This window comes from Schistocerca nitens, chromosome 9 (genome assembly GCF_023898315.1).
Source record: "Schistocerca nitens isolate TAMUIC-IGC-003100 chromosome 9, iqSchNite1.1, whole genome shotgun sequence".
Taxonomy (NCBI): domain Eukaryota; kingdom Metazoa; phylum Arthropoda; class Insecta; order Orthoptera; family Acrididae; genus Schistocerca; species Schistocerca nitens.
The window spans coordinates 208,621,743-208,640,973 of NC_064622.1; the positions used below are offsets into that span (position 1 = coordinate 208,621,743).

General features: G+C 44.0%; 1 protein-coding gene across 1 annotated transcript in view; it reads left to right on the top strand.

Annotated features, from left to right (window-relative positions):
* The first annotated feature begins 3,328 nt into the window (after nucleotides 1–3,328).
* Nucleotides 3,329–19,231, top strand: part of LOC126204101 (odorant receptor 42a-like) — a 43,983-nt gene continuing 28,080 nt past the window's right edge. Inside the window, exon 1 of the mRNA XM_049938518.1 lies at nucleotides 3,329–4,140. Within this exon, the coding sequence (XP_049794475.1) occupies nucleotides 3,329–4,140 (812 nt within the window). The remainder of the gene's footprint in view (nucleotides 4,141–19,231) is intronic.

A 19,231-nucleotide genomic window follows, 5' to 3' on the forward strand; every position in this document is an offset into this window, starting at 1 on the left:
TGTATCACGGTGAATGATGGGTGGTTCAAAACTGTACGTCCCAGTGGTTTCAAAATGAAATCGCCTCCTTAAAACAACTGATGATTTATCTTTTGCCAATTTAGTCTTATATTTGTTGCTTACAATGGTTACAAATATTCATTTTGCCAAAAATTTTACGTTTATATTCCAAAGTGCAACCTTGCATTTTCCCAATTTCCCTTTGTATTCATAGCTCACTGTGATAAAAACGTTATTTATGTAAAAAACAATAAACTATATATTTTTAATGGTGGTACTCAAAGGGCTAAATGATCTTGAATGATTGAGGGTACGGTCATATGTGTCTCTCGATCTTGTTGTGATTAATAGCCATGCTGTGGGTGAAGTAAGCAGAAGTTGAACAGAAATGGAATGAGACGAACAGCTGGCTATGTGTGTGTGTGTGTGTGTGTGTGTGTGTGAGAGAGAGAGAGAGAGAGAGAGAGAAAGAAAGAAAGAGTGGGCAGTGTGGAGGGGCAAGAAATATGAGATTCTCTAGAAATCATGTACTCTTCTGTAGGTGCCGGTTCACAGCTACATAAAAAATCGTCAAGTTGCACCTAGCAACATCTGAAAATATTTCGTTGCTTTCTGTTATTACTGCCGTCTGATTTGCTTCTTAAAAGGCACCGATATGAATATCCGCGTAAAGAAACAAAAAGAAGGAAGGAAGAGTAAGACTTAATATGCCTTAGATAACGAGAACGTTAGAGACCGAACACAAGATTCCATCGAGAAAGGGTGTCTGACGAAATCGACCGTTCCTTTGACATGGGGACCAGCCGATAATTTGCCTTAAAATGGCTTGAACCTTCGTGCTCCTGAATCAGAGTCCAGTAGCTTAATCACTTCACCACCTAGCGCGGTATAATAAATGACTGAGTTACTAGCCGACCAGATTTCCAGCTACAAACGATTTCCACTGAACACGTGAATAACGCTACATTATATCTTTAGTTAAATAAATCTGTGCAGTTAGATGGAGCAGGTAAACAAAAGAATAACATTTTATTTAGCTAACTCGTAGCAGTCCTCCATTATGTCCACATGATCAAAGACATGAAATACTTTCACTGAGAATATGGATTACTTTGTTTCTGAGTAGCTCCAATGCCCGGAGCTGCCCAGGATATCTCATGTCTGCCTCACGAAGTAATTATCCCAGTGCCTCTTTGATACTCATAGCGAATGCAAGCCGCATGGAAAACTGCAACTGCGTTTTTTTTTCTTTTTCTTTATTGCATTTCGATCCCTCCCTCCCCCCCCCCCCAAGAGGGGGGCGGCGGGTTGGCAGTGGTATAATACGCCGCTCTGCAGCCTACAGAAAAGTTAAAAAGCTGGATTGGGAGATATCATAACAATAAAAGCAGGTGAGAAAACGGTGACAGTTAAAAACTGAAACATGGCGAAAAAGTTGCGAAGAAAATATAAAAACAAAGGGTCGATGATGCTCATTAAAACACATAGCAAATAGACAGGAACAATTAAAAAACACGGTGACAGTCTGGTTTCTGTTCGCAACAGTTAAAAACACACATAGCGACAGTACGGTGGCAACACTTAAAAAGTGGACGCACAACACTGAAAACTCACGGAAAACACTGCGCTAGAGAGTACAAATCCATATGGGAGGGGGGGGGGGGGAGGGAAAGGACCTGGACAGAGGAGGGGGGAAAAAGGGGGGGAACCGATGGAGGAAGAGGACACAGAAGAAAAATAAAAAAGGGGGGCAACTGCGTTAAATCGAAGGGCATATTTAATCACTGTGTATCAACGGAATGCGAGGATAGAATACACTTTCACCAGAGGCATACCTATTGATGGTAGTGGCCGCTATATATGTTCCGTTGCATATTTAACAACGGCAACTAACCAGTAAGTAAAAGTCTGCAAACATGTTTCTGTCAAATTCTCGCTATCTAGTGACGTCTGATAGTACTATCTTCAAGATCGGTCTCGCTGCTGTAATTTATTCTCGCGACATGAATTACAGTCAGTTTACCACGATATATTCTTCTTTTAATTTTTCATTCATTTTCTTTAACTGGATATAGAAATTTGAAGTAAATCGGCCGAGAACATTGAAGTACATCGGTCAAGTACTTTTCGAGAGTTTTGGTGACAACGTTTCTCCTGTTACATTGTGTATATCAAACTATATATTTGTATAAAAGCTGGGGCATACTGTGCGCGGTGGTTAAGTGTTGTGCGTCTTTTCCTAAGTGTTGCGAACGGAAATCATACTGTCGCTGGGTGTGATTTTTATATCTCTTGAGAGCAGAAACCAGAGTGTCCCCGTGTTTTTATAATTGTCTGTCTATTATTTTGCCTGTCTGCTTCCTGTGTATTTTAATAGCATCGCCAACCCTTTGTTTTATGTTTTAACTTCCATAATTTTCCGCCATTTTACAATTTTAGTCACCGTTTTTATCGCTTGCTTTTAATGTTTATTATCTTCTTCTTACGGTTTAAAAATTCTGTAGGTTGAAGAGCGGCGTACTAAGCTGCTGCCAGCCCGCCCCCTTGGGGGGAAATCGAAACTCAATAAAGGAAGAAAAAAAAATGAGCGAGGTGGTGCAGTGGGGAAGCCCCTGGAATTGTTTCCGAGAGAAACTGCACTCACATCCCCGTCCGCCTATCCAGAGTTTTCGTGGTTCCCTTTAATCGTTTGAGGTCAGTGTGAGAATAGTGCCTACTAAGAGCCTGTGCCGAAAGGGTCGTCCGACCCCTCTTCAGTATGAGCGTTTGCTCCGTCTTTAATGACAATCTTAATTTATTCTTTACAGAATACTGTTAATCCGTACCATACTCATTTCATATTGGTAGCGAAATGCAGGAATATGTGCGTATTTCTTGAGATGGCCGAAAATTTCTCCTTTATCTGTTATGCAGTTACGTAAATTGAAATGTCGTAATTTTTAAAGATCGCATGCAGCGACCATGTTAAATGAAGTATCGAGGTACTGTAGAGTCTCGATTATTTACTTTTATTGACTTCTTGCGTTTGTTTATATTGTGTAACCAAGAGGTAAATATGCGAGAACGTCAGCTTTTGACTAACGCTGGGCCACTGTATAATTCACGTCTCGCGACGATAGCTACAATTTCAGGTGAAAATTTAAACTGTTACTTCCATATTTAATTACACGCTACATTCGACACGGATTTCTTAAGAGAATCCCGTGGCCTTGTGCCGCCTATCTCGCTAAGATCTGGACCCTCTCGTTTCGGCACTTTCGCAACTCCAAGACAGCAGTAGGTCTGACGGCGCCATTCGTGTTCGGTGGTACGTGGAATGCTCGGAGAGATGGAAGCAAACGGCTGGGAAAAGCGCCTATCCTGGCAAGATAGTGGACGATCGGTGCTCAAGATGAGCATCCGATTGTTGTTCCTGGGAGGGGTGTGGCCACTCAACGACTCGTGGCTCTTCCGAGCATATGGCGCCGTCATCTTCTCAATGGGCTTGGCGACCTGTGTGGACGGTGCACTGGCGGTGTATTTCACCTGGCGGCAGATGGAGGAGACGACGCTCGTCTTGACCAATACGTTCACGATCGGCAGCGGTGTCATGAAGATGGGCCTCTTCGTGCGAGACCGAAAGCTCTACAGCGCCCTGGTGCGCCGGCTGGATGCGCTTGTGTCATCGCAGGATGAGTACAGCGGTAAGGACCCACAGCTGGGAAAAGTCCTCGAGGACTCGAAGAGATACGCGGTGCGCTTCCCGCTCTCCGGCTTCCTCTTCATGCTGGTGCAGGCGTGCCTCTGGCTGCCGATGCCCGCCATAGCCTACCCCGGCCAACACCGCCTGCCATTCGTCCAGCACGATTGGTCGGGCAATGGCAGCTACCGCTATTACGAAATGTCCTACGCTCTCCAGTGCTGCTCGGCCTTCTGGCTGGGGAAGATCAGCATTATTCTCGACTGCCAGTTCGTGGCCATAATGGTGCTAGTCACCGCACAGCTCAAGATTCTCGCGGTACGCATGGAGAATCTGAGAACTGAGGCAAAATCAATAACAGAGTATCGTATCTGTAATGACAAGTCGCCGGAGGTCGAATATGACTGTAAAATGTACAAAGATTTGCGCTGGTGCATAGAAAGTCATCAGGAAATCCTCAGGTACGTAAGATACTGTAGTACAATTATACTGTGAGACACGAAAAGTTAAAAATGCAGCGTTAAAAATCCGCAAGTATGCAATAAGGATCCGGTGACCTCCACTGCACCTCAGATAATTAAAGCGCCCGATGGCTATTCACATACTGCGCATGAGCAGTGAGAAATTTCCTTTTGCCATCCAGGTTAATATTTTCTATGTTTCTCCAAAATAGTAATACGTTCATGAAGGAATATCATTCTAATAAAGCTAGTCGATCTTGATAATGTATTTGTAGTCCTCCTCCAGTTATATCGACGATTCCTCACAGGCAGAAAAAAATAAAAATAAAACAACTTGAACATTTTTTCTATGTTTCTCCAAAATAGTAATACGTTCATGAAGGAATATCATTCTAATAAAGCTAGTCGATCTTGATAATGTATTTGTAGTCCTCCTCCAGTTATATCGACGATTCCTCACAGGCAGAAAAAAATAAAAATAAAACAACTTGAACAGATTATTTACTGTTATTTGCTTCCCTTGCCTGTCAGGGCGAAGCTGGGTTAGTAGAGGTTGAACTGTCGCTCTTCAGCAGAATTTTTTTTCCAAAAATATTTAAATATAGTTTCAAAATATAAATATGATAAAATAGTACGTGTTTTTAAAATTATCGAATAAAACGTTGTACTATGAAGATTTTCGAAATTGTTTGTGGTCTTTTAAAAATTAAAATAAAAAAACTAATGGTATTCTCGTAATAAGAACGACCCACTGCACTTCGATGCAGTAACTAGTAGCAATGTGCACTGGGAAAGGATAAATTTTTAGTAGCAGAGTTAAATGGTTCAAATGGTTCTGAGCACTATGGAACTTAACATCTAAGGTCATCAATCCTCTAGAACTTAGAACTACTTAAACCTAACTAACCTAAGGACATCACACACATCCATGCCCGCGGCAGGATTCGAACCTGCGACCGTAGTGGTCGCGCAGTTCCAGACTGAAGCGCCTAGAACCACTCGGCCACACCGGCCGGCTAGCAGAGTTACCTGGTTCTGTGGTAACGGGCTTGGTGGATTGATATGTGGGAATGTGTAGCGTGAGTAAGTAGGGTTGGAAAAAGGGATGGTGAGGATGGACACCAGACCATGGTTATGTAGGGGAAAGAGAAGGAGAGAATGTGAAAGGAGGAGGGAGCGTTGATGTGAGAAACAATAACAAGGATTGGAATTGTCCTACAGAAGGAATACGTGAGGGACTATATTTATTTGTCTGAGGGGGAAACGCTGCGGCAATTGCTTTAGGAGAAGCCTAAAAGGTTTGTAGGTGTGTGGTTGGTGGGATGTAACATGCGGTAACGTGCCGGGATTGGTGGGTGGCAAAAGGGAAGGTGGGAATAGGATTGTTAGAGTCACATTCGGAGTAGGTGCGGGACATACAGATGTGTCCGACGTAGATGAGGAGGGGCGATAAAGTTCATGGTTTGGTAAAGTATATTTGATTGGTATGCGAAACTGCCTCATAGTGTTGTAGTACAGTATCGAAATGAAGTAATGGAAGCAGTCAGAAACGTGAATACATAGGGTTACCATTTTGTATGAAACTACTTCATTATTTTAGTGTGGACAATTAGAGAAACGGTGAGATTCAACAAAAGAATCTTTAGGATTTGTAAATTATTCACGAAGGTTTCGAAAGTACGTTCAATCTAGACTGCAAATATTTTTTGTCAGTCTTAGACTTTACCGAATTCGGTTAACGCAACACAATAGAATAAGAAAAGAGCTATTCGAGTAATCATAGGTTTCTTTACGAAGCGGGGGAGCGTTAAGGAAGTGCTCAAAAATCTACAGTGCCAGACAGTGTAGCAAAGAGACTGCATATTACTCATAAAACTCTTAGCGTATATTACACAGGCTAATCAAGGTACGTTGTTTCGTCGTTTAATACTCTTCCCATTCATCACTATTCGCGAATGGAAAATGGGGTGACGTGGAGGGGGGAGGGGAGGAAAAGGGCGGGGAGTGGGTAATAGTAACTGTACGTAATATACCCTCTACCACATATCTTGCCACAGCAATCGAAAACTTGTATGCATGTTATGGCACTCAGGATAACACTGTCAATCTTTCAGGAATGACAGGATGTAATCATTTCTGATTTCGTGTAAAAAATTTTGTTCATGAGACGTCTGCAAGGCCCTCAGAATGTTTGACAATAGTTGAATACGAATTCTATTAATTAAAGACGTACTAGAATAAATTTACATTGGAAATTCCAAAAATCCCCATTACATGTTTGGTACGTTCGCAGCATAGATCAACCAACTTCTTCAGGCACAACAAGTTTGTTTCATGCCATGAAATGTGTCACAAAATTGGACAATCAGCTACGCTTTGATGTCAGTTGGAGTAATGTGTACCAACCTACTGGCATGTATCCACAGAAAAATGAAATGAAGCATCGTTAAATCAGGCGTAGTCGCTTGCTACGCAACAGGTCTTGATCGACCTATCTAATCTTAACCAGTTTCAACTGTTCGCTGTGTTCGCGTGTACTTTTTGTGATGAGATGCTGAAACTCTCAATAGAAAAGATATAAAAATCTATACTGACGAAGTGAAAAGAGTAAACTGTCAGTACAGATTTTAGACTTATTGGAGAGTAAAATATTAAGCTATGTTAGTTGATGCACTAAGTACGTAGAGGACTTTGCAGAAACTGTGCTCAGTGATGAGTGCTCCTCCAAAATCTGGAACAGACCATTTGGACATCTAATCGCTGCAGATAAACTATATAATGTTCAAAGAAAATGAGATAAGCTATCACTCTCCAGAAGAGTGCCAAATAAGAATAAACCGATTCTAGAAAACATAGCACACACAACTTTTCAAGTATTGTCAGATAGTCTCACTTTGGCTTTACAGAGAAGAGACTCAATTCATTACAAGAAAAGCGATGGTGTGCGATAAGGATATGAATGCCTAATACAGAAACCGTAAAAATGTAAAGACTCTTATTTTTGAAGCTATCCACAGGGTGAGAGGGGCGATGTAAAATGCGTGAGAACTGTGTCATTTATTGTAGTTTTCCACAACGTGTTATTGTTGAATTGGGCTAAAAACAATTTTTGAATGAAATTACACAGTTATGTACTGTATTGCCTAATGACGACATCGGCTTCAAAAAATCTGTGCAATTACATGAGAATACATAATGTATTTACTGTGTAACGACAGGCAGTTGGACATTACTTTCGGTGGTGGTTGAGGGCAGGTGGAGGTCAGTATGCTGAGAACCACCACCCCCGAACGTGGGTGGATAGTCACTTGGTTCGTGGGTGTGTGTCTGGCGCCAAGTGGGCGTTAGTACAACAGTGTTAAAAAAACCAAACATTTATTGTTCAACAATACAAAAATGCTGAGATAATGTTTTTGGCTGCCCGCTGCGACAGGGCGGAAGCAGTGTATGCCCCACCAGCAATTCGCTGACACCAGGCCGTGTTCCGCGTGGACGCTGCAGTGATGACAAGGTTAGCAATAGGAGCTAAGGTGGCGAGACGACTCCGTACGTTAGCTATGCAGCCAGAGGCAGCCATCAGCCCAGTAGTAAGTGTGTGGAGCCACGCTGAGCAACACTACAACACCAGTGGAGTTTACCCACAGGAGCAAGAGGGGGGTAGTGGTATCTGAACGCCCTCATGGCAATGGATGAGCGATTGTAAGTCTGGGCCCATAAGGTAGGCCATAAAGTTACCCACTGGCTGCAGAGTCCTTCCCTTCAGACTCGGCGTGGGTGGTAGTACCATGGCTACCAGTGTGTAAGTCCCCAAGGAGGGCAGCACTGCGGCTACCAGCGTCTAAGTCCCGAGGGAGTGTCGAGCCTGCACACAGGAGCAGGAGATGGGCGGCAGAGACTGCACGCCCACATGGTGATGCGTGAGCAGCTGCACATCTGGGACGTAATGTAGGCCATCAAATTGCCCACTGGCAGCTACGTCCTTCACATCAGACTCGGCACAGATGGCAGTGCTGCAGCTACATCTAAGTCCACAGGGAGGGCAAATACCCAGGGAGGGCAGCGCTGTGGATTTTCTTTTTTTGGTCATCCGTCTACTGACTGGTTTGATGCGGCCCGCCACGAATTCCTTTCCTGTGCTAACCTCTTCATCTCAGAGTAGCACTTGTAACCTACGTCCTCAATTATTTGCTTGACGTATTCCAATCTCAGTCTTCCTCTACAGTTTTTGCCCTCTACAGCTCGCTCTAGTACCATGGAAGTCATTCCCTCATGTCTTAGCAGATGTCCTATCATCCTGTCCCTTCTCCTTATCAGTGTTTTCCACATATTCCTTTCCTCTCCGATTCTGCGTAGAACCTCCTCATTCCTTACCTTATCAGTCCACCTAATTTTCAACATTCGTCTATAGCACCACATCTCAAATGCTTCGATTCTCTTCTGTTCCGGTTTTCCCACAGTCCATGTTTGACTACCATACAATGCTGTACTACAGACGTACATCCTCAGAAATTTCTTCCTCAAATTAAGGCCGGTATTTGATATTAGTAGACTTCTCTTGGCCAGAAATGCCTTTTTTGCCATAGCGAGTCTGCTTTTGATGTCGTCCTTGCTCCGTCCGTCATTGGTTATTTTACTGCCTAGGTAGCAGAATTCCTTAACTTCATTGACTTGGTGACCATCAATCCTGATGTTAAGTTTCTCGCTGTTCTCATTTCTACTACTTCTCATTACCTTTGTCTTTCTCCGATTTACTCCCAAACCATACTGTGTACTCATTAGACTGTTCATTCCGTTCAGCAGATCATTTAATTGTTCTTCACTTTCACTCAGGATAGCAATGTCATCAGCGAATCGTATCATTGATATCCTTTCACCTTGTATTTTAATTCTACTCCTGAACCTTTCTTTTATTACCATCATTGCTTCCTCGATGTAAAGATTGAAGAGTAGGGGCGAAAGGTTACAGCCTTGTCTTACACCCTTCTTAATACGAGCACTTCGTTCTTGATCGTCCACTCTTATTATTCCCTCTTGGTTGTTGTACATACTGTATATGACCCGTCTCTCCGCTGTGGATATCAGTGCGTAAGATCCTAAGATGGATTGAGTCTGCCCACAGGAGCAGGAGGTGAGGGTGAGCAGTGGAGACTGCAGGCCCCCATGATGATGGATGAGCGGCTGCACGTCTGCGCCGTAAAGTAAGCCACCAAGAGACCCACTGGCGCCCAAGTCCTTCCCGTTGGACTGTGTGGGGATGGCAGTGCTGTGGCTGACAGCATCTGTGCCCCTGGGGGGGTTTTGCTCTTCCATAGTTGCTTATAGACAACTGGATGAGAAAATGATAGTCCATTATAGGTTCCTCCTGAAGGTTGCTCGGCTGCAGGCTAGGATATGTCCACTGAGAAACAAGCAGTATTTATATGGGATGGCCCATGCTTATTGTGCTGCCATACTGGTTTCATCGTCGCAACTCATAACGTCTCTGCGACATGGGCATGGGGAAATCAAAGGGCACCCGAATCTTAGCTGCTCTGTCTTTTTCCTGCGTCCGTAATTTGGCTCCAGGATTTCCCAGCTTCACTGTGGTGTGAGATAACGGGCTCGTGTTGCACATGTAATGTCTACAATATCAGCGGACTCCCCTTGCGCAAATTCCGTCCAGCTGTTACAGCCTGACCCTCATTCCTCTGTTTCTTGCGTTGCCAAGTAAAGTATCTGCATTTTTATTTGGCTGCAACAAGTACATTATTTCATGTTGCAATAAATCCTAGGCATGGAAAGAAATTAAAAGAAACCATTGTAGCTTTTTTGGTTCGTGAGGACTCAGAGGAAGCTTCCTGTAACAAGAATAAAACAAAGAGGATTGAAATTTTAGTAAGGAATAGGATGAGGTGTAGAGTAAGGAAAGGTAAAAGAATAACTGGTAAGAGAGAGAAAAATTAAAAAAAAACTGCGTAAATGTTACAGACTAAGAGAAACCGTGAACGAACTATGTGTTTCAGAAAGCAAAAACGCGTATGTATATTAATGTGAGGAATACGCTCAGAATACAGGAGAAGGTAAGACTGGTAAAGCTGCTCTCAACCCGTAGACTAGTTTGAATGTCACAGTGCTTTAGTAGGTATAATTTATATTGGAGATGTTATGCTACAGCCTTCCTCTGACTTTTCATCTGAGCAATAAAGTCAATTATAGAGGGACCTAACAGTTTCACGTTGACTCTGTGCCACTGTGGATGGTGCTGTTTTCACAGTAAAATAACCATCGCCAGAGATTGACTGGCAATACCCAAGGCCCTTTGCATCTTTTAGTAGAGCAACAAAACCACCCGCTTACCAGATGAAGAAATAACAGGGGAAACTCAAGAAACCCAACGACATATTAAACAAAATAAGAGCTTTTGAAGCACTTTTTCATATGTTTTGTGTTATGGAATCAGTAAAGGAAACGTACGGGTAGCGTCTTTGACTAGTAATCAAAACGTCACGATTTCACGGTTCGAATCCAAGCTGTACTTAAATGCTGAATAAGAATCGTCAACAACAGCGGCCGAAGACGTCCGACACTAGAAGTCACCCTGGTTCTCCAAAAGGCCTTACCAAATCGTGCGGAGAAGTGGACAGAGGTTCAAGGCACTCTATTGTCCTTGGTCTGGGAGACTGCCCCAGAAAGGCGGAAGAATCATTAATCATCAGCATGAGAATGCAGAAGACAGAGGAAACAACTGCTTTAAAGACACATTATTTGTATCCACAGAACATGTGGTCTGAAAACGGAAAAGTTTCGTGATGATCTCTCCATTGGTAAAAGATTCCAGATTACTTCCCCATTCGGATCTCTGGAAGAGCACTGTCAAGGGAGAGCTGACCATGAGAAAAATGTGGACAGACCAACGAAGGGACCACAGTCTACGAACTGGAGCATGGAATGTCGGAAGTTTGAACGTAGTAGGAAAGTGAGAAAATCTGAAAACGGAAACGCTCAGTCTAGATATGGTGGGTGTCAGTGAAATAAAACGGAAAGAAGATACGGATTTCTGGTCAGACGAATATAGGGTAATATTAACAGCACCAGAAAACGGTATAATGGGAGGAAGATTTGTTATGAGTATGAAGATAGGACAGAACGAACGAACGAGACTGGCTTCATTAGGGCTCCCCGTCCCATTGGTATTGTATTGTATTGTATGTTAACCGGAGACCTAGAAACGACGGAGAGGCTCCGTCCCCGCCATAGCTGCAGTGGTCCACAACCCCACGACGACTACCGCAGTCCACTTCACCGCTCCGTCGCCCCACACCGAACCCAGGGTTATTGTGCGGTTCGGCCCCTGGTGGACCCCCCAGGAAACGTCTCACACCAGACGAGTGTAACCTCTATGTTTGCGTGGTAGACTAATGGTGGTGTACGTGTACGTGGAGAACTTCTTTGCGCAGCAGTCGCCGACATAGTGTAACTGAGGCGGAATAGGGGGAACCAGTCCATATTCGCCGAGGCAGATGGAAACCCGACTAAAAACCATCCACAGACTGGCCGGTTCACCGGACCTCAACAGAAATCCACCGGGTGGATTCGTGCCGGGGACCAGGCGCTCCTTCCCGCCCGGAAAGCCGTGCATTAGACCGCACGCCAACCGGGCGGGCCGTCCCCTGGGTAGTCGAATCCTAGTAGGCTGTTCCTTCTTTGCCTCCATGTCTTCTGTGGTATGTGTGTGTGACGTTGCTTCCCTTGGACTTCGTGTTGCGTTTTTTCCTTTCTCAGGATTCATTTCTTGTTTGCTGCCTGCGGTGTAGTCAGCTGTGGCGGCCCATAGGCTGACATCGCTGCTTCCGGCGCGGACGGCGTTGGGAACGCTTTACTCCGACTGCTGCTGGGCAGCCGCGGGCTTGGTTGTCGGCAACTGTCTGCAGCATTTCGGCCAGGTGCGAGATCTTTTCGATTACTGCAGAGAGTGCGAAGACGAATGCAGACAGCTCTCCTCGCTCAACTGTTGCTGTGCCGTAGCTCTGCCGGCGTCGCCCTCGAGTTTGCCGGACTCCTCGCCGCCTGTGCGCCTGGACGCGGACGGTGGAGGGCGGTCGGCAGTCTCCTTTGCGTGTGGTCCACGTTGGCGAGCAACTGCGGCCCTAACGACTTCGCAGACGCGGCAACTCGCCACATGTGGGCCTCCACAGTTCGCACACTTGGGTGTGTGTGTCCTCGGGAGCAGTCAGCTGCTGCTGGCATGGGCGCCTGCGCACTTCACACACGTATCGGGCAAGGAGTAATGGCGAACCACAAGGCCCATCCCCTGACAGGAGAGTGAGCTAATGCAAACGATTGTTCTCATCAGACTCGATAACAATCCAACGCCGACAGCGATAGTTTAGGTACACATGCCCGCTCCGCAAGCAGGAGATAAGGGGATGGATAAAGGATGCGATAGAACTGAACGAGTAATTCAATATGTAAAGGTAGACGAAAATCAAGTACAGAGAGTTGGAAAGCGTTTTTAGGGGAAAGGGTTACGGGAGAATATAGTCTAGATAGTAAGAAGGAGAAAGGAGAAAGAGTAATTTATTGAGTTCTGCAATAAATATCAAATCGTAATAACGAATACTCTGTTCAAGAATCACAATAGGTCGCAAGAGGAGACACGGGAAGGTTCCAGCTGGAATACATCATGTTCAGTCAGAAATTCCGAAATCAGATATTGAATTGTAATGCATACAGAGAAGCAGATATACACAGATCACTTTTTAGCAATGGTGAAAAGTAGACTGAAGTTTGAGAGAATCGTAGGGAAGAATCATTGCGGAAGGAAGTGGGATACTGAAGTAGTGAGGAATGATGAGACGCCTTGGAGGTTCGCTGTGGGTAAGGCGATATGGAATGTCGCAGTAGGCAGTTCAATTGAAGAGCTGTGGACAGCCCTAAGAATGGTGGACACAGACGTTGCACAGTCAGACATAGATAAAAGAAAGATAACTCCACATAAATCTTGCTAACTGAAGAAATACTTCAGTTGATCGACGAAAGGAGGAAATACAAAAATGTTCTAGGAAACTCACGAATACTGCAATGTAAATCACGTAGGAGCGAAACAGATAGAAAGTGCAGGGCATCCAAGGCGAAATGTAGGTAGGAAAACTGCGAAGAAATCGAAAAAGAAATGATCGTCGGAAGGACTGAATTAGCATACAGAAAAATCAAAACAACATTCGGCGTAGTTAAAAGCATGGACGGGCACATTAAAAGTGCAGTGAGAGCTCCACTCTTAAACCCAGAGGAAAGAGAGGATGGGAGAAGAGAGTACACTGAAGGCCTCCGTGAAGGGAATAACTTACGTGATGGTTTGATAGATTAATAAACTGGAGTCGATAAGGAAGTCATAGACGATCCAGAATTACAGTCAGATTTTAATGATTTATTTAAGATCAAATGAAGCAGAAGTAATAGATAACATTCCATCAGAATGTCTAAAATCATTGGGGGAGACGGTAACCAAACGTCTATGAGAATGGTTTGTAGATTCTATGAAGACTAGTAACGTACCATCAGACATTCCGAAAAATATCATACACTTAATTCCTATGACAGCAAGGGTAGATGAGTGCGAAAACCATCACAAAATCAGCTTAACATCTCGTGCATCCAAGGTATTGACAAGAATAACATACGAAGAACGGAAAAGAAAATTGATGATCTGTCGGATGACGATTAGTTTGGCTTTAGGAAGATTTTTCGACCTATAAAAACGTATGACAGTGTGAAACGGTGAAAGATGCTCGAAATTCTGAGAAAAGTACGAATAACTACAGCGAAAGACTGGTGATAGAAATTATGTACAAAAAACAAGACGGTGTCTTCCTCTCCAGTTTTTGCCATCGACAGCTCGCTTTAGTACTATGGAAGTCATTCACTGATGTCTGAAGAGATGTCTTTTCGTCCTGTCCCTTCTCCTTGTCAGTTTTTTCCACATATTCCTTTTCTCTCCGATTCTGAGCAGAACCTCCTCATTCCTTATCCGTCCGCCTAATTTCCAACATTCGTCTGTAGCACCACAGCTCAAATGCCCCAATTTTCTTCTGTTCCAGTTTTACCAAAGTCGATGTTTCACTACCATACAATGCCGTGCCCCTAACATACATTGAAAGAAATTTAATTCTTAAATTAAGGCCTATGTTTGATAATAGTAGTATTCTCTTGGCCAAGTATCCCCTTTTTGCCAGTGACTGATTTTGATGTCCTGCTTGCTCCATCACTCATTGGCTATTTTGTTTCCAAGGCAGTAGAATTCCTTTAACTTCATGTACTTCGTGACCATAACCATAAATAGTGATGTTAAGTTTCTCGCTGTTCTCATCTGCGCTACTTCTCATTACTTTCGTCTTTCTACGTTTTACTCTGAATCCTTATTCTGTACTCATTGCATCCTAAACTACAAACAACCAATGACGGACGAAGCAAGGAGGACATGGAAAGCAGACTAGTACAGGCAAGGACAGTATTCCAAGAAAAGTCTACTAATATCAAATATCGGCCTTAATTTGAGGAAGAAATTTTTGAAAATGTAAGTTTGGGCCACAACATTATATGGTAGTGAATCGTGGACGGTGGGAAGGCCGGAGCAGAAGAGAAGCGAAGCGTTTGATGTGTGGTGCTGCAGAGAAACGTTGAAAATAAGGTGGAATGATAAAGTAAGGAATAAGGAGGTTTTCTGCAGAACCGGCGAAGAAAGGAACGTATGGAAGAACGGAGACTAGGACAAGTGTTAACAAATCAAGGAATAACGTCCATGGTCCTAGAGGGAGCAGCAGAGGGTAAGACTGTAGGGGAAGACGGGGGCTGAAATACGTCCATGAAATATCTATTTTTCCTCTCAACAGCAACTGAATCAGAGATATCAGATGTGCTAGCGAAAGAACGCACCTGTTGACACGGCAAATACAATAGTCTGGTACGTCATTGAACCTGCAGTATGTATTGGACGTCGGAGTAGTAGTTTGGTGGAGAATTGGCAAGACTTGTGATATCAGCGCAATTGATCGAGAATGGCCAATGTATGAGGTACAGTGTTTCCCACGTGTTATAATGTCAAAGTTGTTCCGTGGTTACCTCTATTTGGTGAAAGCCGTCGTCACCAGAGCCATCTGCCATGGGCAACAGCGTGTTGGTGAGAGGGGACGTCATGGAATATTACGAGTTGTAACAGTGGGTAGATGGGTCACGCAGCAGAAAATTAGTCGACAGTTCAGTGCTGGACGAATGGACGGTGAATATTCATATCATCCAAAGCAGTTCCAGACCATGGAGCACAGAAGACAATGTACGTCAGATTTACACTGGGTTACTGAACGAAACGAGGTTCAGGCAGTATAATACGGACAAAAATATCGCCAGTGAACTCTTGAAGGATGGAAAAAGTTTTCCGGATTAATGAAGCGCTGATGGTCGGATACAAGTACCTCACAAACCACTCAGTGCACTGTATTCCTCTTGGTAATACAACGTAATTAGTCCATAGCTGTGAACAAGATGTTTACATTTGACGACATGTAGATCATGATGCATCTGCCATAGTCCATTACTGATGAAATATGCAGAATTAAGAAATTAATCAGCTGAACGATAGTGTTTATTAGTTCGTTCGCCTGCTGTACTGATAACGCAACCTTTACTTTCAGCAACACAATGTCCATTCCCCAGCCATTTCAATTGTGTCGTAATATTTAAGGAAAATTCCACGAATGTGAATGGATTTTTGTAGTCTCTCACTAATTTCCTTAGGTCACATGTCATCAAACGTACCGAGGACTTCTGGACTGCCATCGAACGAGATATGAAATTGTTCTAAATACCTAATCCGACAGCTACCTCGATCAGTTAATTAGAGAATAGACGCGTGAAGATAACGCCTTAGAACTGCTGGTGACAGAGACCCGAAATTTTCTACTCAGTTCGCGCAGAACATGCAATGGTCATAAGGCCATTACAAAGGCCAAAGTTCAAGAGCATTGTAAAATATGCTTTAGTCAGATATGTGCCGAGCGAAGTTGTGATTGGTAGAAAAAACCCACCGAAGTCGACAGCCGTGTTAGAAAGCTGCTATGACAGCAGAGTTTCACAGAAAAAATTAAAAGTAGCCAAAGCGCGACAGACAAAGAAAATTTAAACGAACTCAAAATCAGTATATGGAGTGCCATGCGTGAAGCATTCGATGAATTTGAAAGTGAAATTCAAAGAAGTTTTGGTCTTATGTGAAATCAGTAATCGGTTCAATGCAATCTGTCCAGACACACTGCGACCATACTTTCACTGAAACGGAGGATGATACCGAAAAGGCCAGAACACTAAACGTCCTCTTGAAAAACTGTTTCACAGGAGAAGATCGCACTCTACTACCCCGTTAAAATCGTCGCAAGAACGACAAAATGGTTGTCATTGATTTAATGACCATGGGACAGAGAAGCAACTGAAATCGCCCGACAGAGGGATGCCACTGGTCCTGACGGAATACCGTTACTATTCTACATAGAGTATCAGAAACAATTTGCCCATTTTCTAGCAGCAGTGTGCCCACGGTAGCGAAGTGTTCCTGATGACTGGCGAAAAGCAGAGATCATTCCCGTTTTCAAGAAGGGTCCTCGAACAGACCTGTGAAACTATAGGCTTGTATCTATGATGTCGGTCTGCTGTAGAATTATGGAAAAAGATTTATTTTCGATGCTCTCGTATTATGACACTTCCGCAGACCGAAATTCCCCTCTGTCGGAATCGTCATAGTTTCCTAAGACAACGATCACTTGAAACCCAGGCTCCTCTTTTCGTCCACGGGACCCAGAAGACGGTAGATGCCGGCTCTCAGGTTGATGCCGTGTTCCTTGACCTCCATAAGGCATTCAATATCGTTCCGCACTGACACCTATTGAATATAATGCGAACGTACGGAGTATCAGACCAACTGTGTGACTGGATTGAAGAGTTCTAGCAAACATAAAAGTAACTCCGGGTGTGCCCCAAGGGAGTGTCACAGGTCTATTACTTTTCACATCATACATGTAAATGACATAGTAGACAACTTCGAACTTCCATGAGGCTTTTAGCGCACGATGTTGTTTTATAAAGAGATGTGAAACGCTAGAAAATTGTAATGAAATGCTGGAGGACCGCCGGCCGAAGTGGCCGAGCGGTTAAAGGCGCTGCAGTCTGGAACCGCAAGACCGCTACGGTCGCAGGTTCGAATCCTGCCTCGGGCATGGATGTTTGTGATGTCCTTAGGTTAGTTAGGTTTAACTAGTTCTAAGTTCTAGGGGACTGATGACCTCAGCAGTTGAGTCCCATAGTGCTCAGAGCCATTTTTGAGCTGGAGGACCAGCAGAGCGCACAACATAAACAAGTGTGACATACTGCGTATACATAGACAGATAGGCTCTTTATTGTATGATTAAACGATTGCAGAACAGTCACTGGAAGCAGGTACTTCCATAAAATATCTAGGATTATGCATGCGGAGTGATTTAAAGTGGAACAATCACGGAAAACCAATAAGGCAGATGCCGGACTGATATTCACTGGACGAATCTTCAGGAAATGTAGTCCGTCAACAAAGGAAGTAGCTTACAAAATACTCATTCGACTAATACTTGAATGTATCTCATCATTATGGGATCTGTACCAGACAGGACTGATAGAGGACGTAGAGAATATCCAAAGAAGAGCAGAGCATTTCGTTACAGATTCATTTAGCAACCACGAAAGCGTCACTGAGATGATCAACCAACCCTTGTGGTAGACGCTGCTAGAGCGATGATCTGCATTATACAATGGTTTACTGTTAAAGTTCCGGAAACAAACGTTCCAAGAAGAGTCAGCCAATATGTTGCTTTCTTTTACGTGTACCTCGCGAAAAGACCATGAAGACAAAGTTACAGAGATTCGAGCCCCCACTAAGACTTACCGGCAATCGTTCTTCGCGCGAACTATTGGCGGCTGGAGCGGGAAATGGAGGAAGTGACAATGGAACACGGAGTACCCTACACCACACACCTCATGCTTGAAGAGCATGGACCTAAATGTCTGCGCGACTTGGGCTCATCTTTCACCATTGTGCGTGGGTTGTTTGCGATGACTATTTTCTCATGTATGAGGATTGACCCCGGACTGTTTTGGTATCTTGTGCAGTTCATGATACGTAGATGCTGTCATCAGGACGAAACAGGATTACTAACGGTTGCTGTGTAGGTGTCACTACTTCACTTATTCCCATCTTAGCCTATGTATAGCAAGCTCCATCCTGTGTGCTGGTGCTCGACTCGGAGGTAGCCTGTCCGAATCTTGTTGGTGAAGGCAATTTCGACCACCAGTATTTGACCACAAGGGAAGAGGAGGTGGTGGCGTAAAGGTATGGTCGCCAAACTTGGCACCAATGTCCTGTATCAGATTCGTAACATCTACGCCGAGTCACGAGACGCGAAGGTATGTGACAGTGTTGAAGTTGATCCGTCCATGAGATGGGGGTGTTAAGCCAGGTGATCCCTTTGATCAGCGTGCAATACAAACGCGGCATCATATTACACTGAGCAGGTATAATTTAGGACATCATTCTCACAGTTAGAAAGGACCCATTGCGTGCAGAGAAAGAAAACCCCTTCTAGTTAGGTGGCTGAAGATACCCCTCAGGATCCACCAGCTAACAATTCTGCACGATTTTTTTCTTTCTTTTTACTGATACTGGTGCTGTGGAACTGCACTTAGGCGTCCAGGTTTCAATTGAATTAAACCTGTGAAGTTCTAGACTTCTCATAGATTTACCTATCGATCATCTAACCATTCCCAACAGAAATGTACTCTCGATAGTTAAGCAGTATCGCACAATGAGAGATGGCTTAGCATGACCAGTAATTAGACTACCAGTTGTCTGATATGCTTGTGCCAAGTTAGCATCCTGTGGAAGCTGATACCCAGATATCTGGCAGTGTTTCTTCATTCGAGGCTGCCACTCAGCACGTATATCTGACGCAAGCCATCAGATACTAGGCATTTTGTCAGAAGGAGTGATTCTTCTTTTTATTGCAGGTCAACGTTCATTTGATCTCCCACGACACTAGGC